This window comes from Cyrtonyx montezumae, unplaced genomic scaffold (assembly GCF_038088225.1).
Source record: "Cyrtonyx montezumae isolate F1298 unplaced genomic scaffold, pur_monq_1.0 scaffold_3, whole genome shotgun sequence".
NCBI lineage: Eukaryota > Metazoa > Chordata > Aves > Galliformes > Odontophoridae > Cyrtonyx > Cyrtonyx montezumae.
The window spans coordinates 121,298,611-121,321,444 of record NW_027072034.1 but is presented as its reverse complement, the minus strand read 5'-3'; the positions used below and the strand labels follow the sequence as shown (position 1 = coordinate 121,321,444).

General features: G+C 37.5%; 1 protein-coding gene across 1 annotated transcript in view; it reads left to right on the top strand.

The window, feature by feature from the left end:
- TMTC2 (transmembrane O-mannosyltransferase targeting cadherins 2) overlaps positions 1-22,834 on the top strand; it is a 239,671-nt gene that overhangs the window by 131,314 nt on the left and 85,523 nt on the right. The window contains exon 3 of the mRNA XM_065743218.1: positions 9,470-10,298. Within this exon, the coding sequence (XP_065599290.1) occupies positions 9,470-10,298 (829 nt within the window). The remainder of the gene's footprint in view (positions 1-9,469; positions 10,299-22,834) is intronic.

Here is a 22,834-nt window from a genome sequence, read left to right as displayed (position 1 = left end):
TACTTACATTTCCTTCATAGAACCTGGAGTGTTTTACAGCCTGGCTGATCTGACCAGAGATCATTGCCTAATGGGAAGTATTAAAGATTGTACTTTATGCTAAACAAGATAGCTGTGCAGACATTTGAGTAAGTTTGATATAATGGGTTATGGGACTTCAGCATACCTCTTACAGTACCAGCGATTGACCTCTTTTACGTACTTCACCCCCTGATAGTTTGGTTGAGAAGTATTTTGGTGTTGGTTCACAGAAGGTTGCTCACTGCCTCATTTCTTCATATTAGCTTAATGGACCATAATGAACCACCGTGCCAATTTTAGTCCCATGACATGAATTAAGCTTTGTCATCCGTATTCTGGTTCACCATTTTTTATAGCTCTCCTTTTATTTGGAATATTAAGGATGTGATTTTGCATTATTGAGGTCAGTAATTGCTTTACTTAACTCCATCTCTAGATCAGATCCTAATAATACAGTTCATGATCATAAAAGGGCTATACTTAATACCCTTTAAGAAGATATTTAAAATAAGAGTAGGAAAAAATAACACACACACACACAAAGATATTCTTCATATTTCATGGGGAAACAAGGTAGAGGATATTCCACTTGAGTATTTTATAATTCTTCCCAAACACAATTCCCAACTTTCTGTTAAGTTTTTGTGGGTTTTATTATTGGTTAAATGTTCTTATATATATATCTGTATATTTCTATTCTTGTGATATTGCCGCAGTGCTACTTGCTAGAATCAATGGGTAATCATTATTTATGTATCTAGACAGTACTATTTGCTGCAAAATGTTTAATGTGTTCTTCCTATTTGTTTTCTAATAGGTTTTCATTCCCATTTCTATTTAGTATACTCAATAGGGAATGAATATAAAATATTCCCCAGAAATTAACATAGAACATGGCAAACCCTCTCTTTAAATTAGTCTTCGAGCATAACTGATTCTATAAGAAACTAGCTTGATCTAATGGAAATGAAATTGTTATTAAAATGCTAATTTTCCCCATCTTGCTTCTCTAAGATCTCAGTATTGTTGGTCAGGTCTTACAGAGGCTGCTTGTTAGTATTCTTTTGGAGTTACCTTTCAAGAAGTGACTTTGAATCTCAAAAGTATGGTAAGTCTTTTTTTGAAGCTTTTTCTGAAGGCTTTCTGAGACTCTGGCCATTGCTACATTACCTTTTTCTTCTCCATTTTTTTTTGGTGTGTTTCCCACTGCTTCAAATGTGATGCTATTGTAGCATAGAACGAACAGATTGTATCCAGATCAAGTTAGCCTTGTACAGAGTTTTTCACACAAATGCATTCGGAGTAACTAAAGAGTTACGTTTACTTTTTCCTATCCTGCTGAATGGTATTTGAAAATATCTTTACCAAAATCAGCTTTAATATCTATTTTTAAAAGGGATTTTTTTTTATTTTAAGACCTTAAATAAATCTTCTTTTATAATATAAAGTGCCTTCTGAGCTGATGAGTACATTCTGCGTTTCACAAGGAAATTTAATTATCCATTTCTCTGTGTTTAACCTTTACTACAATTACAATTTGTAATTTATTTTCTTTGTTAGGAACAAGTTTGCTACTTGTTCTTTTCCTATTCTTTAAAGATGCAATTATCCAAAACACCTACTTTCTTGACTTGGTCAATGAGAAAACAAACAAACAAAAAAAAAAACCCAACACATAAGATTTGGATGGTTTTTCATTGCCGAAGCTGATTTCTTTCATTCTGTGAACTTCCAGCTGATGGATTTCTGTTACACCTGGATAGGTTGTTCTATCAAAACTGGAGCCAACTTGATGTTTATCCCACATGCAGAAATTTGTTATTGATTGCTCCCTCCTCCTGGATTAATAGAGCTGATTAGTCATTGCCAGAGGCTTAATTTGAGAATAAATGACATTTTTACTCATGAAATCAATTTTCATTTGCATTAGTCAGTATCCATCTATTTACATGCTTACAGTATTTTTCTCCCACTGAATATTAAACAAACTCTTAAGCTTCAAATCTCCTTTATTACCATCTTATTAGTATAGGAAACACATGAAATGTGCCATAATAATTTTTGGCAGCAGGTCTGGAGGAATGATAGCACATGTGCTCTCATTTTATACTTTGCTTCCTTTTTCTTAAGCATGTCTGCACATTGTATAGAGCAAAATTTCATTAGAAGAAAAAAATACATATCCATCCGTTCAAGTCACCAGAGCTTTAGTAACTTGTCAGCACTCATCAACACTGTGCACAGGGTGACTATTTCAAAAGCATTGCCAGATCAGATTTACACAGTACCATACGGGAAATACATGTACCACTGTGGGTCTCAGCCTTGGGAACTCATTTCCTTACTTGAGAGGATGGCCTGGCTGCACAGCAGGTGCAGGCTTTGCCTTCCCAGCGGGACCTTGTCAAAACTCCCTCTCTTCCTGGGCCTCTGCTCATGAGGTTGCTCAGGTGTAACCCCAAGCCTGAGACCCTTGTGCTTCTTTTTAGACAATGCTTCAGGGATAAATTTTCCCTTAGGTCTTTTTCAGCTTACATGAATTGCTATGAAAAAGAAAGCAATGCAAAGACAATCCCAAGTCCTGTCATGTTCTGTGCCTGTACGTGTTGTTTGGGTTTTGTGGCATATTATAGAAAGTTCATTGAAAATCTCAAGCATGTATTCCATTTTGTTATGCACACTGATAGCTTTTTGCAGAACTTGGCTTGGATTATTTACTTAGCTCTTTTTTCCTTAACTTTTTTTTTATATATATCTTACATGTCATCAAGAAACTATAACATTATCACGCCAACTTTGAAGTCAGTATTGCTGTTAACATTCTCACTTGATCGGTTTGTTAAGTGGCCATTACCTAGTGTAAATTGCTGACATCAATGGCACTATTTTATCAACTAGAAAGCTTGAATTTTTATTATTATTTTTATAGCAAACAGAAACAATCATTTGCATTGTACTGAAACTCTCAATGCAAAATACCTACTGTTTTGTGTGTTTTATCTTTATATTTTTCCTTCAACATGTATGCTTCTATCTTTGGGCAGAAGGATGCTTATGTTGAAGATATGGAGAGCAAAAGTCAGAATATAACAAGAAGAAATATAGATTTTGCCTTATAGTGGACAAGTTAGAAATAATAATTGACTCTTCCAGATACATTTTCATTAACCTTGTCTTCGTCCTTGTAATTTTTTTTCTTGAAATTAGTAATTTTTATGGTAGGAAGAGAGAACATCATAATGACAGAGACTATCCTGAAACTGATGGATCAATAGTGCAGTTTATTGATATATATGATTCTTATTGCTTTAAAAGAACATGATAGATTTGGCTGGATTCTAGAAATGTTCAAAAATGCTAATATGACTGTGGGAACAAAATGTGAGGATCATCTTAACCAACATTTTGCCTGAAGTAATGCAAATTCTAAAACAAATTAGGATTGAGGGAAGCTTTGGTACATTGCAAAAATGACTGGAGTATGATTGGGTTAAGAGGGGCATTACTTCTTCTTTCCCACAAATTTACTCTATTCTTAAAGACAGCGTAAAGCCATAGAGCCAACCTCCATGGCAGATTTTTGCAGTGCATCCCTGTATTTAGTAGTGGAAAGTGTCTCCTGACATCTAACCGGAATCTTCCTTCCTTGAGCTGAAGCTTATTATTTTTGTCCTTTGGACAAAGATGTAGAAAACAGATTATTCCTTTCCTATTTGCAGTAGTTATTTCTGTACTAGCATGCAGCTGTCATGTATGAACAGCTTATATTCTTCATTCTTTCCTCATGGGGAACGTTTTTCTAGATCACTAATCAGTCTCATCCTCCTTCTTTGACCTCTCTCTCTGTTTCCTCCATTTATTTCTAATAGTAATGTGCTGTAAGCAGTTTTAGGAATTCCTCGTATTGAAAAGAGGGGCAACATTACTTGAAGCACGTGTCTCAAAGGGTGTGCTTTCATTGGCAGTCCCATTACAGTGTTTGCCTTATAAGCAGCGGTTTAAGAGAGCTGCTGGTGATCTGCGGTAATTCCAGATGTTTCTCTAAAGAAGAGCCCCCCACTTGCTTCACATCACATACCAGTGCAGTTTTGTGCAGTCAGAATTGCCCCTACCTTTTGTACAGGATTCTTTTTGTGAACATGGATCTGTTTTTCTGTATTCCAGTTCTGCCTTCCAACATGCATGTTCATTGAGCCCTCGGCGTTTTGTCTGCGTAATGGCATAACATGCAGCACCCGCCCTTTGCTGCAAAACCACTGTACCAATGCTTGTCTATTGAAATACAGCTACTGCTGTTAGACCACACATCTATCTGCATGCTAATAACTGCAGGCCTGGACAGTACTGCCGGACAGTCTGGCAATTCAAGCAGTGTCTTAGTCTCACAGGGCTCCTCAACTCCTGTGTTTATGTGGGTTAAGCCCAGGTAGATGAGTGTATCTACACAGTTGTCACACTGAGCAGACTTACCATCAGAGACCCTTCTGTTTTGCACAGATTATCAAGGGAATATAGTCCCTTCTGCTTTTGTATTACTTCCTGATATTCATACAGTTGTTGCTCTTAACACAATCTGTCTTTCCCAGGGTAGTCCCTGCAACTATTTTTTCAGCTGAGAGACTGAAAGTTTGTTCTATTTTTAAAGATTCATATTAAAGATCTTAGAGGAAGGCCATACATTTTAAATGCCAGAATTTATAACTCAGTTTTAATTTTAATAATGCAAGTCAACACTAATAAAGACTGCTCAAACTGTGCTACTTGCTAATTACAGTAAAAATATGTGCACGTAATTTTCAGCTGCTTTATGAATGCAGTAACTTCTCTGAGGAAGAACCATGTGGGTTCATAACACAACGTAAATGGCATTAAATTGGTCACAGCATTGGAAAAGCTAAAAGCAGAACTCCACCTCCAAGGAGGAGCAGGCCTTTGGGCTGCTGTTACTGTCTGTCCAATGTAAATGAGCTGACCTCGTTTGGTGGGTCACGAGCCAGGAACAAAAACAGAGGGAATGAGTGGGGAAGGTGGAGAGGGAGTTGGGAAGGCTGCTGCCAGCTCAGTACGGGGCCCAGTTCGGGCTGTGGCAAGCGGCCTCATCCCTGGCCCATCTGGGTTTTGAACTCAGGTTCAGCTTAGACTCAGCTCATCTGTGATCCTGTCAACAAGATACTGTCAGCCTAGTCTGGTGATTTGGCTGCTTTGGGAAGCCCCAGTTCTCAAGCCAACATATTTTTAAGGAGCTCTGTGTTGGAAAAGAGACTCTTTTTTGAGTATTGCCTGATGACTTACCCAGTTTATTTTCTGTGTTTCCCGGGTTCTATAAATAGCAACTTGTGTGTGGTTAGCCCTGGTGATTATGATTATCTGGCCTGTCTGACCACATGCCGCAGTTAATGCTGCTTTGTACAGTGGACAAGGTGAGGTTAAAAGAACAGTGTCTTTTGAAAATGCTTTGGATACTGCTTAGGTGATGACTGAGCTTTGGCAGGGGCTGCCCAATCAAGCAATCTACTGCAGCGCTTTATTTAAGAGCAGTATAGTGGAGTGAGGAATTAGGATTTAATGCAAGGGAAATGTACAATGTGGGTGGGTCATGCAGATAGATTTTGGTAGGGAGATGAAAAAGGCTTCTGCAGTCACAAGCACTAAAATTGCGGTGGTGGTACTTGACTGTTAGCAGGCAGGAGAGATGTTAAATCTGATCTAAATCAGTGCTCATTTTTTCCCCAGATGAAAATGACTACTTATGAAAGGTTAGAGGATTTATGGGGGTGTCAAAACATATGGCAGATGGGCTGGATTAGGACTCATGAGTACAGTAATCTAAATCCTTGCTGCCAAGCATTACCGAGGATCTCTTCCTGCTGCTGGGCTGCACTAAGTGCATGCAGTCAGGAGAAGCAGGGGAAGAGTGGCTGGTGAAAGTGCTTATCAGAGCAGAGTTCATTTTGAAAGCACTTTCTTAGCAGACTTAGAAGTCTACTGGTGAGCTGATAGTATTGCTTCATATTTTTATTATTTCCCCCCCCTCCCCTTGGTTCTTAGTGCAAAGCCTGGGAGAAAGTAAAGCCAAAATGTGAGCTAAACCTGATTATCTTTGACTGCATTAGTGTGGTTGGGTGAAGCTGTGCAAAAGTCATGAGGTTAAATGCTCTATCTGTGATCATTTTTTCTTCTTCTTCTTCTTTTGAGTTCTGGGGAGTGTTTTACTATTTATTGTTTTCTTTAAATAAATCCAGAGGATGTCATCTGAACAATGAAAAATTTGCACGGATAGCACAGTGTTACACAGGTTATTGATAAAAGTGTAACAGTGAAAGTGTAGTTAGTTTTAAAAAGATGTAGAACTGCTGGCTTTTGAGAAGGCTCAAGTGTCAAAAAGCTGCTGTGGAGGGATTCAGAGCACTTGTCTCTAAGGCAGTGAGAGGAACCTGCACTCCACTTTTTAGCCCAATAATTAAGCTCTGCCAGAGGTCTTCCTCTGGTTTAAGTAGTATTCTGCAGCATGATAAATAGATATGCTGGAGTGGAAAATCACCTACTTGGACTCCTCTGAACTCCACTTTTCATATGCTGAGATATTTCATTTGACACTGGTGTAAAGTCTTAAAGAAAAGTTCTCTTAGAGCGTGAAACACAATACTGCGTATAGAAACGTGGTGTTCTTTATAGATCCAGAAAGTCTGAGGATCCAGACCTTACAGATCTTAAATTTAAGCTTAAAAGGAAAGCTGTAAATAATTACTGTAGCAGTGAGGATGGATTAGCTTTGAGGCCCCGATTGTCTGCATTCTAAGGCTAGGAGCAAGAGGCAAACCTTTCATTGTTACTGTTTTATGATGTATGAAGAAGACCTGGAAGTTTTTAGCAGGTTTCTCTGTTAACCATGAGGAATGGTATATCTGCTGCAGCATGAGCATTGTTGAAGAACTTTGTAATATGAACTCTCGTAGCATTTAGTTGAAAAGTGCAATTGTTAGAAATTTAGGAAAGGGAGATTTCCCTCTGGTTGTTAAGTAAATATTAACGAAATAACAAAGCAGTCTAAGGCATCCATGAAGGCTCGCTTCTTGTCTGTTAATCAAGTTTCACATGCTAAGTACTCAGGATGTCTTAATCTTTTTAGTGCTATGTAGTTTTCCAGTGAAGACCTGCTCTGAATTCCTAATTAAGCAATCAAAACAAATGAAGCAAACTCCCCATCTTCCACTTTCCAGCTTGTTATTTTTTTCTTTCTAAGCAGCCTCCTGTTCTCCTCTGTAGAGACTACAGAAGGATATATAAAAATAGCAAAAAAGGGTCACATTTAGCATAGAAGATTTTTTTATCTGCATGTTTGAGGGAAACATATCTGAAAATAAGGAAACCAGAGAGGAGAAGACAAAAATTTTAATGTACCAAAATATAATGGGAATGGAAGAGCAGGTTGAATCAGGAAACTAAATTTTTTACTATGGAGAAATACATGCTGAAATAAATGATGAAATTGGAGTTATATTTGTATTCCAAATATAGATTTAGGTGGAGGTTTTGGTGATAACTAGTTTTCATGGCTTTATAATATTAAATCATTTAAACATTTCTCCCAAGTAGGAGTACAACGGTACCTCAGATGGATTGCAAAGAATTAACCAGCTTGCAAGTCAAAGTAGTCTGTTTCAATAAGGCTTTCCAGGGAATATATTGATCATAAAGAGTAGATCTGGATTTTGATTGGTTTATTACTAAAAAGTTATCGAATATCCATATAGAAATATGCAGAATGTAATCATTATAGTAAATTAAATATGTGGACTCCGACTTTGCTTTATGTGTAAACAACTGCAGCATTTTTCAAGTGGATCTGATGCAGAGATGTAAATCATTCTCATTGTGAATTTGTTTGCTCCCTAGTGATGTCTCCTTTGCGTTTTTCCATATCTCCTCAAAACTGAATGAATGAATCTAACTATCATTAAGTAGTTCAAATTCACAAGGAGAAGCTCTTAGAAGTGTGAATGGGAGTAAATTTCTTCACAAGATAAGCAGATAAATTATGGTGACTAGACTATGTCTTGAGTAATCTGTTGATTATTATTAAAAGTGAACTTAAAATGGAGTAGCATGATCACCTGTATGTCAAGTTATCAAGGAGAGTGCCCCCACCAAGGAGAAAAATGCTGTTTGAAAGGCATAAGATAAAAAATTCCACTGTGAAGTCTTAAGAATAACAAACATAAGAAACATTCACTGAATAACCATCCCAGGAATGTGTAGTTTGAGATGGATAAAAATACAGACCGAATAAAAAGAAAGATGATTGACAAGTCTTTGTAAGAATGGTAGAAAATAATAACAAAGTGCTTACTCTGTGTCTGGACCTATTTGGCAAATAATTTTTCTGTTGTTACAAAAAGCTAAGAAATTGAAATATAAAAATCACTCATACATTAGCTTTTACAGGTATTTCTGCAAAAAAGAGGTTAATCCAAAACAGCTTTTTTTTAGGGTGCCCATGTAGTTGAGAGCAGAATTTAAGCTGATCAGTCCAAGAAAGAGGTGAGAAAGCCTCACTTCTTTTGATTTTCATTCAGGCAGAAGTGGTGTGTTTCTGCAAGTGTATGAATAAGTAAGTACTTTCTAATGGGGGAAGGGAGAACCTAACAAGCAGCTTCAGCTGGCAAATGTTGAGTTATTCCATAAATAAGTGGCAGCTTAGAGTTGCTGGTATGATGACATGAGTAGGTGGAGGCATCTGAATGCTTCACATATTTTTATTTAGATGACTATGAAGATGTGAAAGATTTTTAAAGCATTGATTTAATATGGTGCTCTTGAAGGAAAAAAAAACGTTGTTTGGCTGTGAGATGCAAAATGAAATGGAGCTTTCAGTAGTTGGCACTTCTGATGGCTCCAAATGTTGTAATTAACTGGAACTGGAAGACCAAAACATGGAAACTGTCTGTTTTCTTCCCTTGCTTGTTGGAATGTTTATTTGGTTGTTAGGTGAAATACTTTAAGTATTACTTTAGGAAATATGTCTATTAGGAAAAATTAAACTGGAACAGTCTTGTAACTTTAAATTTTGTTGAGGCAAACTGTTGTTTTAGCCACAACCAGAAGCAAGTTAGGGATTGGGAGACTATATGGAGACCAATGTAATGTTCCACAAATTTCTCTAACTTACATACTTTTCAAACTGTTACTTGGCTACTTGGGTAAATGATAAGCAAGAATTGACAGCCCTAAGATCTCAAGTCTTGCTTCTGATAAAAGCTTGAGATGGAAGAAAGAATCTGTTTAGTTTATAGTCAACAGTATACCCCAGAAACCAAACACCAGGGACAGATATGCAATGCTTGGTTTTCATTACAAAAAATAGTTGTACGAGATAGTTGTTGATTCCTTTTATTCATGACTTAAATACCTCATGCTAATTTATAGTTATGATTTTTTTTTCTTTCAGAGGAAGAATTTGAACCTTTTCTTCAGTGTTGGTTTATTGACCTCCTGGGGGACTGCACTGCTGGGTGTCCGCCTATACTGGATGGGCAACAAGCCCCCAAGTTTTTCCAACTCTGACAATCCAGCAGCTGATTCAGACAGTTTTCTCACACGAATGCTGACCTTCCTTTACTTGCCAACAAAGAATCTCTGGCTGTTATTCTGCCCGGACACCCTCAGCTTTGACTGGTCAATGGACGCTGTGCCTCTTCTGAAGGCAGTCAGCGACTGGAGAAATCTGCACACTGTGGCCTTCTATGCTGGACTTCTCCTCCTCGCCTACTTTAGCTTGAAGGGCCCCAGCAATGAAAGAGAATGCAATGGGAAAAGTGTAATGAATGGCAAGCAGAATGCTAATGGGCATAGCTGTCACTCTGAAACGGAATATAAGACACTGGAGGGGAAGTCAAGTTTTGCATCAAAGGAGGAGAATGGCATAAGAAAGCATGAAATTCAAAAACTACAGCTTCCTTCAACTGAGAACATTGTCATTCTGTCTCTGTCTTTGTTAATAGTGCCCTTTCTTCCTGCCACAAACCTATTTTTCTATGTTGGCTTTGTAATAGCAGAGCGTGTGCTGTATGTTCCTAGTATGGGCTTCTGCCTGCTGGTTACAGTAGGTGTCAGGGCCCTTTATGTCAAAGCCCAAAAACGCTTTCTGAAGAACTTGGTTTTTTGTTCCACTGCTGCATTAATTGTTTTCTATGGACTCAAGACTGTTGTCAGAAATGGGGACTGGCAGAATGAGGAGATGCTGTATAGGTCAGGAATAAAAGTAAACCCTGCTAAAGGTAATTTTTACTCTTTATGATAAATGTTTCACTTCTTCTTGTCTGTCTTTACCTTTGAATAGTCTGATTTTGTTAACTGTTTCTAAAGATGTGTCTTCAGAAAATGTCCATTTAAAGCAGTGTACACTTCAGTAGAAATGAGGAAAAGCAGGAATGTGTTCTGATTATGTGTCACAGGTTTGACATCAGCACAGAGAAAACGAGATCCTAAGGTAAGACGGCACTTTATTTTCATTAATCTTAGTGCTATATTTTCAAATTTAAGATGGAATCTGGGTATTACAGACCCCACCCTGACAGTTTTCCATGTGGAGTCTCGTTTCAATCACCTGAATTGAGCTTTTTCTAATGTTAACTGGATGTTGTATTTGCTGTGAACAGAAAATATAAGAAATAGTAAGAGACAGCATTAGCAAGGTGCTATTTTTTAAATTTAATCTGATGCAAGTAATGTCAGTGCTACATAATAAAAATGAGGAAATTAGGTCATACTATTCAGCCTAGGAAATTACTGTGGTTCCTCCTGTATGCAAGCACTGTAAAGAGTTACTGTCAAATCCTTGCACCTTCATTTTAGTGTTTAAATGTCATTGGTAACATTGCCCAGCTATTTCACTAGAAGATTGTATCTATGTTGTAATGAAATGAGACTGCAGCTAGTGTAAACACATCTAAACTGGCAGTAAACTGGTTCGTTTAGGGATCAGTAGCAGTGTTTAGCTGTAGCTTTATGAGCAGATTATATATATATATATATATATATATTATAGAGCAGATCCAGCTGGGAACCCAAGCTCCTTGATGCCTTGGCTGTCTTGCTTTTGGCACACAAGTAAGTTTACGTGAGAGCAGTCAAAATACCACCTGTGAGTTCAGTGTAGGCATTGACTAAGCTGTCATTATTCACAATTCATCAGGAGTGAGAAGAGATCACTGATTAGTTTGCCTGTGTATGAAAGAAAAATTTGACGGCGCTTGAACATATCGCACTTGAGTTTTTCCAGTTCACTGCTCCAAAGCCCATTATGTGATGTGAAGTCATCTGCTGACAGGGCTGTGCGTTTTGGTTAGGCAGTTATGCCATAGTATAAAAGCTGTGATGATGAGAAGCAAATGCAGATGTTACTGTGAGTTGATAGAGAGTGTAAAAGTGGATTTGGCAGAAAAGATGCTTTCCAAAGCAGTATTAGAGTAGCTTGTCAATCATCAGTCTGACTTTGTAACTCTTCATTGTATGCTTTGTTGCCCTAGATGAAAATTGAGGTAAAATTGTTAAACTTGTTGCTGCAGTAAGTGACTTTTTATTAAGTCTGGAACAAGCACATGCAATTTCTTCTATTATTTTTTTTTCCCCAGAATTAGTCTAGTGCATGAGGGCAAGAAATGAGAAATAACTGAACAGAAAGACTGAAATACCACAGTGATTGTAAGATGCAGTGAGACCAATTTAGTGACAGTGTAAAGCTTGCATTAAAATGTTGGAGCTCCTTGGAAAGACAAAATGTGTATTAAAAGATTAGAGATAAAATATGTTGCTTTTTTTTCTTGGTAGAGATCCCCAGATATCTCAGACTGTGTAAGTATCATCTACTTGATTTGAGCCAGTTTTAATCATTAAAAAGAAAGAAAACCTAGATTTTGTCCAGTATTAAGATTTGTTGCAGTGTTGTCTGGAATGTAGACTGCTGTATATATGCTCCCAGGAGACAAGGCAAGCTATTTTCATCATAGACATCTCAGTATGCGCGGACTTATGTGTATATGATTGCCATATAAGCTGACATTAAGTTTCTTGTATGACATGCAAAAGCAAAGGCAGCATGTCAGTATGGTGATACAGACATGACTGAACTGACTGTAAATCTCCTTAAAATATCCTGTTAAACTTCTGCTGAATATTTACTAGCCCACACACATTGTTACAAGGCTGGGTATCAGAAACTCCCAGCTAAAGCAACCTGTCACCCAACTCTATTCATTATTGTGAATACCTCCTAGATTATCCCTGGCTTTGACTATGCTAATTGTATTTTTTTCTATTTCTCATACTATCAGGCAAGCCTGACTGGACTAGACTGGCTGCCAATCCAGCCAAAGCATTAGGAGATCAGCAGTTCTCACAGTACTCTTCAGTAACTAAAAGAAGTTGATGTAGAAAGAAACTATTTATTTTTTGTGTGCCTCCTTTAAAAAAAGAAATTGGTGCCCGAGATAGATAGGCTATTCAAACAGAAATACAATGGACTGTTCAGTCAAATGATATAGTGGAGATGAGTTTTCCTTCCTTCTAGATTCCTAAGAAGATGTCACTCCTCATCTCTTCTTTGAGTATTTTCTTGTTTCTGATCATTTTGATCTGCAGAGTTGTTTTCCCTGAAGGCTCCATTAATCCCCCATTCTCCTGTAAGGAGTTCTGAACAATAGCATCTTCTATTGTAGGCTAAAGAGAAAAGAGGGATCCCTTCAAAAGCTCCCCACTGAGAACTGATAAAAAGTAGAAATCTGTGAGAGCAGTTCTGTTAGAGCTGGGAATGTTTTTTTCCAGTTCCATCTGTATTCTGGCCTAGTGGATCAAAGCCACCCTGCAGCTGGATACGTGACATCCTTGAGCTGATATATTCAGGTATTAAGGTCAATTGAGAGGTTATTAGCGCAAGTGCATCCACGTGCTAATGCAGCTGAACTGCCTTGGAAAGGTGTTATCTCATATGGTGCTGGTTTGTAATCAGGTCCTCTGTGTTGCAGTATGTCTAAGAATATAATCTCTCTGCTGCTGAGATGCTGTTGGATGAAGTTGTTCAGTGGCTTCTAAATCCTCAGTGAAGAAATGGGCTTTTACTGCTTCCCAGAGCTCTCTGTCTGGACCTACACTGGGGTCCTACTGAAGTGCAGGCAGAGAAGCAGTGAGGGAACTCCTGCCCCGCAGGCAGCTGCCGCCTTCTGCAGTTATGTTTTTTCATCCTGTTTGTGCCAATCACTGTCAGTGGGGAAAAAAATTCTCAGAAACACATGGTGCTTTGATCATCTCGTCTGTCAACAACAACAACAAATTATAAAAAAGAAGCACAACAACTTCAAAACTGAAAAAAAAAAGAACCAAAGCCAGACCACATGAGAGTCAAGTGCACCAACTGTGCCCAGGCCTCCCTGAAGGTGTGCCCCAGGGGCTGCCAGCATTAGCTGATTGAGTGAGAGCAGGATTGGAGATTCCGTCACCATATCTGCCTTGCTCCTTTGCTGTTTTGGTTATTACTAGTATTTCACATATCTTTAAAGTAATCTAAGCCTTGCCTCATTATGGTTTGTTAGCACTTGAGGGAAAAAACAGCAAGGCTGATGAAGGTAGTTTATGGATTCTGAAGTGTGTTTTGAAACCAGGGAGGAAAAGGCACAAGTGTTTCCCTCTGCTGCCTTCAACTTAATGAGCAGCTGAATGGATATAAAACAGTTCATGTTACTTAAGGGATCTTTTCTAGTGAAGGAAGCCTTCTAACATGTAAAAACAAACAAAAAAGTTATAAGTGAGTGATAGCTGTCACATCTTTTCCAATTAAGCTGAGTCATTCTTTGCTGGTAGTTACCTTGTGTCTAATGTGAAATTATAATGTCATTGCATCTTCTTATCTCAAATTTTCTCTGCAGTACCAGAAGTACCTTCAAAAAGCATCATCTTGTACTTCCAGTCCATTTTGTACCTTGTAGACCACATCATAACCATCTTTTATGTTCAGATACTTTGCTGTACTGTTAAAGACACTGAATAAAGAAGTAGAAAACAGCAGAAAGAAGCTTAGGCTGTTAGACTGCTGTAGAGGTATTAGTTTCTTGATCATATTTACAGTGAAATTTTAGTTTCTGGCTTCTACAGTGAAATGTATAAGAACTTTGAACATCCTTCCTGAATCAAATTAACCTGTTGCACCAAATGATGTACCTTTACTCAGTAGATGCTTAACTTCAACTGTGCATTGAAGTCTTACTAAATTCATATATATGACTACAGTATTTTCAGTGGGGCATACAGGAAGAAGCACATACATCCAGAAGCGGTATTGCCACATCGCTGTGGTGCCTACATCTGGACTGATGAATCAACATGGTGTTGACAGAGAACAGTTGTTGTTGCATACAAGTATACAGAGACACTTCCTGTCTTTCCATTCTTCCTTCTACTCCCAATTCTTATAAATCTTTCAATTTTGCTAAATAGTTTCAGAAGATACTCTTAACAGTGAAATACTCCTCTCAACTATAATGTTCCTTTGCCTTATCCTGCTCTTTTTTGATTTGTGTCGAGGTTGTGAGATCTTTCTGCCCCATTCTACTATATTTGCACCTCAATAAGCTCTGTAGAATTTGCATTGCTCTTTGGCATTTTTGGCATAGCATGCAGCCTTGGTTGGTTTTAGTCCCTGGGACTTCATAGATTGTTACCTTTTGTTTGTTTGTTTCATTTCTTATTATCAGTTTAACAGGATTAGCAAGGACTGCCTCTGTACCTGCATGTGAATCTGAAGATACAAGTGTGAATTCTGGCACTGTGTAGCTTCTTAGTTGAACAAAAATGTTTGGAGTAGCTCTATGCTCATTTAAGTAGCTGTAAATAGTAATTGAATTTTTGTTTCATATGTAGTTTCCATACCACTTTGGGTTACTAGTTTTGTTTGCTGTCATGGCGTTGGCTAAATTGAAGGAGTCCTTAAAGCTAAATTTAGCTTATTTAACTCACCTATGCAGCATATATCTGCCTTTCCATCTGAACTGGAAAGTAATGATTTTTTTTTTATTATTTTTAAATGTGTTTTAAAGTTTCAAATTTAATTTTTCATCCTTATCAATTTTTTTTTTTTAGTGATGATTTCCTCTTTAGTTTATATCATTAGTACTGCAGCAATGAAATGCATGTGCTTTAGGAATTGTTTCAAAGCAAAAAGTAAGTACACAAAAAAAAAGAGTCCCTCATTTTAATTAATTCTGTTCCCTGTTAACGTAAATATACATTTTTTCAGTACCAACTTTTGCTCACCCAACAGGTATGCCCCCCGGAATAATATCAATAAATATATAGAAATCCATGCTTGTAGTTGCAGAGCTTTTGTGCTCTGGTTTTCCATGCATTTGGCTACAAGTAAATACTAGGAGCTGTTTCCATCTTATTTGACAGTTTTCTGCTGTTATCCACTTTAGAAAATGATTCTTTGCTAACAGTAGCTGTGAGTAAGCAGCTCTACCTTCCTCCTTCAAAAGACAATGAAAATAGCATCTATTAATGCAACAAGGAATAGTTACAGTATGTTATAGTGTACTAGGTGAAGAAGATATATTTCCTTAAAGAAAAAAGATACAATAAACCAGTATTTTCCAAGTATTAATATTTCCAGTATTAATAATATTATATATCTAGTGATGACAAGATATGGCTTTCTTTGAATGTATTTATTAAGAGCGCCTTCACCAGAACTTTCTGGCACTAAATTTTTTTGACAAAATGTAGGATGGATATTTATTCTGACTTGTGTTATTATTTTCAACTTTGTTCAGAAACTTAATTTTTTTTTTCTCTCCAAAGAAGAAATTACTGTAAAGGAACTATAACTTCTGTCTTGTCTGAAGATGTTTCCAACCATCAGTAATAACCCTTATACTGCCTACTGTATGTGGAAATACAGCCAACATTTAAATTACCTTAAATAAGTAAAAAAATCAAAGATAAGACCAACGCATTGTAAAATTTTATTAGCAATACATAAATTTGTATATCTATATAGTTCTGTTATTGGGGTGTAAGATACTGTGTTAATTTTTATTTTTAACTAGTTTTTTTTTATGAATAAATGTAGTTCAGAATACTTCAGAGTTCTTAAAAGAAACAGAAAATACTTTCAGTCTGTCAGTCCTAACAGCTTAAAAACAGAAAGCTCAGACCAGCAAATGGGCTGCCTGAAATTGTTTGGAAGTTAAATAAAAATACTGCTCTCTTAAAATAGTGTAGAGCTATGTAATTGGTGGAACTGCTGCCATGGTTGATGAGAAAGCACAGAAAGAATAGCCATTAGTTGTTTGGGATACAGCCATAGTTATCTAGTGCATTTGAGCATCCCACAGGCAGTCAAGCCTCAGCAAAACAGTCTGGTTATGCTAAATATGTTGGAGAGCTGAAGGAAAGTGGTTTACAATTCAGTTCAAAGTCTGAATTTATTCTCCAGTGTCAGTATGCTTCCTTTCAGTTCTTCAGCAGTGCTGTAATTTCTTTTGAAACCCAAGTCACTGTGGGATACCTGCTGCTCTTTCAGCAGGATACCAGAAAGACCAATATTCTTTCTTAATGTCTGTAGAGGACTCAAAACAAGGATAGTACATATATATTTTTTTCCCTTTCCACAGTCCAACAATATCTCTGATACATGAATCCTGCATAGAAGGGAGATAAGAGAATCTGTTATTAACTACTGGCTAGACTTTATTTTTCCCCTCTGCATATACTAACAATTTAAGGAAATATACAATTTTGAAACATGGACTCATCAGGCTGTTACTCCTTCCTATGCCTTCCCAGGGATGCTCTGCAAAATCATTCAACAAGCTCATCTCTGCTGAAGACTGCAGCAGAACTCCACCCTGGTCCAATAGGAAATAGTTTTGGCAAGGTGTCTTTCTGCAGCTTATCAAGTGAAGTGGATTATGGTCGTGTTGTTGTTTTTTTTTTGGTTTGGTTTGGTTTGGTTTTTTTTTTTTCCACCAAAAGCCTGATAGTTTTGTTTATTTATTCTCCAGTTTGATTTAAAGATCTGGCTTTCAATCCATTTTCATGTATGCTACGGACTTAGACTGATTATTTTGGAAACAAAGAATTACTATTAATTAAAAGGAAAATGAGTTTATCCAAAACATGTTTGTTTAGATGCTCATCCAGCTGTTCCATTATCTTACTTTCTTTACATACTATTTTCTGCATGAGTTATGTGTCTTCATTTTCCTGTCTGTAGTAGATTGCATAGGAGTATGTGTTGAGGCTCCATTATGTAAGTCTGGTTGAGAAACAAACATTTGATGTGAACATGATAGTAATTTACACACATTCTGATGCCCCTCTGTGCCTTTTCTGGCAGTGAAAAATCTATTTTTTTCCCCAGTGTCTTTTGTAACCAGGTATTATTCACCTCTTAGGCTTGGATTATCATCTCTGCCAGCCCCTAGTCACGCAAAAATTAGACGATGACTGATAGAATGGCAGTTGTAGTATAGAATCATAGAATCATAGAGTCATCAGGTTTGGAAAACACCTCCAAGGTCATCCAGTCCAACTGTCCACCTATCACCAATATATCCCACTAAATAATGTCCCTCAGTACAACATCTGAATGTTCCTTGAACACCTCAAGGGACAGTGACTCCACCACCTAACTGGGCAGCCCATTCCAGCACCTGACCACTCTTTTGGAGAAGTTTTTCCTAATGTCCAACCTGAATCTCCCCTGACAAAACTTTAGGCCATTCCCTCTAGTCCTATCGCTAGTTACATAGGAAAAGAGGTCCACCCCCAATTCTCCACAACTTCCCTTCAGGTTGTTGTACAGTGATAAGGTCTCCCCTTTGCCTCCTCTTCTCCAGACTAAAAAATCACAGTTCCTTTGGCCTCATAAGACCTGTGCTCCAGACCCCTCACCAGCTTTGTTGCCTTTCTCTGAACATGGTCCGGGATGTCTGTGTCTTTTTTGTAGTGAGGGGACCAACCCTGAACACAGAACTTAATGTGCCATCTCAACAGTGCTGAGTACAGAGGGATGATCACTTCCTTGCTCTTGTTGGCAGCCCTATTTCTGATACAAGCCAGGATGCCATTGACCTTCTTGGCCACCTGGGCACACTGCTGGCTCATTTTCAGCCAAGTGTCAGTCAATACCCCCAGTTCTGTTTCCTCTACACAGTCTTCCAGCCGCACTGCCCCAAGCCTGTAGCATTGCCTGGCATTGTTGTGGACAAAGTGCAGGACTTAACACTTGGTCTTGTTGAACCTCATCCCACTGGCCTTAGCCTAGCCTGTCCAGATCGCTTTGTGAGGCCTACCTACCCCCAGACAGGTTGACACTTCCTGCCAATATGGTATTATCTTCAGACTTACTGATGATGCACTCAGGATCCTCATTCAGATCAATAGAGATATTCAACTGGACAAAACCCAGTACTGACCCCTGAGGAAACACTACTTGTGGCTGGTGGCCAGCTAGATTTGACTTCATTCACCACCACTCTCTGGGCTCAGCCATCCAGACAGTACTTTACCCAGCAAAGAGCATACCTGTCCAAGCTTCTCCAGCAGAGTACTGTGGGAGGAGAGCAGAAGGCTTGCATGTAGTTGTATTTCTAACTACAGGAAAGATTAAAAAAAAAAATAGAGGAACTGAGTGTTCAGTGTCCTTTTGTTCTCTTGGTTTGGGCATTGTAGCACACTGAGCTTATATTTTTGTTCTCAGGGTGTAGAAGATAGTTCATATTCTATTAGAGATGCTAGTGAATTATTTTAGTCTCTACTTAATTTCACTACTGGCAAAAGATGAAGTGTGTCTTTTTATGGACCACCTTCTTCTATGCGATCTGTATTTCCATACCAGTATGGATATTTATTGGATGGTAAAGCTTCACAGGATCTATCTTACCTTAATAAATGATTTAAAAATGGGCAAACAAAACTCACCTTAAAGTGACATATATACGTTTTTTTTTTTCCCAAATATGAACTATATTGACTTTTCTAAATCTGACACATGTAGTTTTCTTACAATTACCTTGGTTTGATAAACTTCAGCCCCACTGTGCCTCTTCTGGCATGTTTCCAGGTCGCTGTCCTCTCTGTTACCCTTGTCTGGGAGTGGGCCAACACAATCTAGCTACTTTAGCTCTGAGGACCAGGGCTGTCATTTCAGTCATTTAAGTACACCCTTCCATTTCTGTAGGAATCTAGCTTACAGTCTACCACTTGGGATTTAAGTGATAGTCTTGAAATACAGAATCTTTCCTGCTGTTTAGAAAGCTATGTAAGTTTGCAAATTTAGCACAGTGTCACATCTTTGCCTGAGTCAATTTTATTCTCTAAAGCATTCCTCAGGGCTGATCCTGAAGTGTCTGAGATGATCTCCTCTCTCTTTCTTGAACAGTTAAGAGTTCATCCTCTCTACAAAATAGAATTCCTTATGTCATGAGAGCTTTGAGTCAGCCCTGGTTCACTGCTTTGTTCTTAACCCTTGAGAAGCTTCATGATATGCCTTGCAGCGTTCGCACACTTGCACTGCACATAGCTAACTTAGCTATGCAATCAGAAATGTCATCGCTGTCTCCTGTGGTTCAGAACAGTGACCACATTATATGTTAAGGGTAGCATAATTCACTTTTTCTCATTTCTTTTTCTGACTTGAGTCAATTGATTCATCAACAGCCTTCCATCCTCTAGACTAAACAAAGCAAATGATGAAGCCTAAGAGCAGTCCATCCTCAGCAAATGCTTAGTATCATCTCAGAGTTTCATTGAGCAGACAGGGCCACTGTCCTATCCTTTGGGAAGAAAAAGTTAACTATATGTAACATAGCTGTTACATAGTGGACAGTGATGCTGAACATAGCAGAAAATGTAATGTATTCATACTACTTTGGAGTTTCATAAGTAAATAAATCTAAAGCTCTGCCTGACAAAATTCAGTTGTTTCAGTGCCCATGCTGGCAGGCACTAGAGAACTTTCAGACCTCTGTGTAATATTCATTTGTGTTTTTCTTTCACCTACTGTCATTCCCAAAGTTCCAGAATTGATCAACAAATGAAGTGTTGAGAAAATAGTATAAATAATGCTCTTAAGAAAAAGAATGTTAATATATAATGCTTAGGCAGTAGAAGATCTCTAATACAATGTCTCAATGTTACTGCATACCCGCTGATATATATATATCTATATAAATCAATGTATAATGTAAATTAAACTCATAAATTATAGGTACACTGAAACCATTTATCCCTTCAGGAATCAAGAAACAGGGCACTTCTGCTGTTGATTTAGCAAAATGGGGTAACTTGATCAAAGTGTCTATAAACAAGTAAAATTTGTGTAGAAAAAGTATTGTAAATTAGAAATGATTTTTTTTTTTGCATATTTGACAGATTTATAACTTCTTTGGAATAAAGAACAGAATTACCTTGTATGAATCATAGCGTTCACTTAGTGGAACTTGTACTAAAACTCTTCAGCTTCCAACGTAGTAATCTTTAGTGCTTAGATGAGCTTTTCTGTGCTCAAACCACTTCAAAAACATTATCTTATTGATCTTCTGAATATATCTGTAAGATAGAGTGTGTCTGTATTGTAGAAAAACTTTTTCAGTTGTGGAACTTTATTTCCTTCTTTTGGTGAGTGCAGCTGAGCTTCTAGACTTCTTATTCAGAAAACCTACTTTGCTTCTGCTGGTGAAAATCTTTCCCTCTCTGGAACAAAGCAATTGCCTGAGGAAATGTGAATGCTAAAGACTGAAGCACCACTCTGCTTTATCCAGTAGTACCCTTGACAGGAAAAAAAAGTCATAAACTGCTGATGAATATAACCTTCTACAAGAAAATAAAAGTGTTGCTCTTTATAGCTATGAATATAGCCTGTTAAATGTAAATGTTATATCTGATACTGTGCTCTCTCTTCTTTCCAGCAAAGTCCTGGATATTTGAGATCTTGTTGACCGCTATAAATGGCCTCTGCTTCAAGATCTCAGTCTTTTTTTCTTCAGTGGGATGAATTAACAAACATCAGTATTAATATTTCAACTTCTTTCTCATGAAGTTGACCACACTCAAAACTCCTCAGAGCAACTCAGATTTCCCTTTGGGACCTATGTCTGTTTCCAGATGCATTTTAGGAAGGATGACTCTTTAATGGACATTAAGAACATAGACCAAAATATAAACCGTAAATACAAATTGCAGCACTTCTCACTGTGTTTAAACTCCAAATAACTTAGTTTTCTTAGCCCTTCTTTTATGAGAAAGTAATTATACAGATAAACGTTTCTTACATTTCTTATATATCTCGTATATATATTACAAGAACACTTCCTCTCCTTCCTTTACTTCACTCCTCTAGAGGCTGAAATATGTTTATGTTCCATTAGTGTCTAGCTGTGTTATTTCAGTAGGCACTGTACAGACCCACAGTGAGAGACAGTCTTTGGCAGAAAAAGCTTGCAAGTAATGAATGAATGACAAATATCAAGAGTAAAGAATGGAAAGGGATCAGGAGATGAAGCTTCCTAAAGAACTCATCTAAATAGCAGACTAGCAACAGACCTGGAAATAGAATATGACTCTTAATTCTTAGTTTAGCACCTGTAATTTCAGCAGGAGGAAGCCAAATCTGATGGCAGTAATTTGTCTATTTTAAAGGTATAATCTTGAGCACAAGAAAAAACAATTATTTTTCTCTGCAAGCCACATCCTATATTGCATATTTTTGCTGAGGCCGCCCTGTTGTCACATTGCTGTTAAAAATTCTCTAATTTTAACCTTAACAGTGGCCTAGTACTCCGTGTAAGAAAATACGTGGCTTTCAGCTATTAATGCAGAGCTTTAGATAGCATCAAATGAATAGAAAAACTTTCTTAGTGGAAGATCCAAGATTTTTTAATAATCTATTTGTTTCCCATTACCATAGAGTCGAGAGCTTCACTATATGCTGCTGCGTTCACCTCTGGGTACCTCATGGTGATACCTGCCACACAGTGAGGTGACACTCATGAATGCTTACAATTCATGGTTTTCTTACTGATAGCTGAAGAAAAATAATTCATAGTACAAAATTAGAAATTGTTAAGAACATGGTAAAAAAAAATAAATAGCGAAGCATCCTAAACTTGTACTCTAGCTTGTCATGCTACAGGAATTGTCACATAAAGTTTCACAGCAAAAGGGAAGTGGTTCTTTCTTTCTGGGTCTAGTTGTATTTTATGCTTTCAAGTTTTATAAGTTAATTTAATGTTCATGGGGCGAACAGCCTTCTGTAAGCATACCCCCTCTGATATGTGTAGTATGGTCAATGCCAGTGGAATCTTCTCCATGCTATTTTTGCCACTTTTCAAAGGCATCACCTGGGAAGCAGTAAAATCTCCTAACTTTCCATGTGGCTTTTTAGTTCTTTTAGATTGACTTCATTACATGGATAGCTACTGAATTAACTAATTTCAGAGGAAAAAAATACAGTGAAAATTAGACATACTGTGATGCAAATTCTTGGAAAGCAGCACAACATTTCAAAGTAGGAAGTGTAATTTGTACTGTTCCCTCCTTGTGAAATGTTCAGTTTTGCCATACAGTTTTAATACGAGTTTCCCTGTTATTTTCTTGTGCAAGAAGCATATAGTGGAAGAAAACATAAAATTGCACCAACTACAGTGCAAATTTAAAATGTGAATGCTATCATCAAGAAGAGATTATCAGTGTGCTGTCCTGAAGAATTGAGTTATATAAGAAGTATTTATCTTTCACTTAACTTGCTAGTTAATGAAGGAGA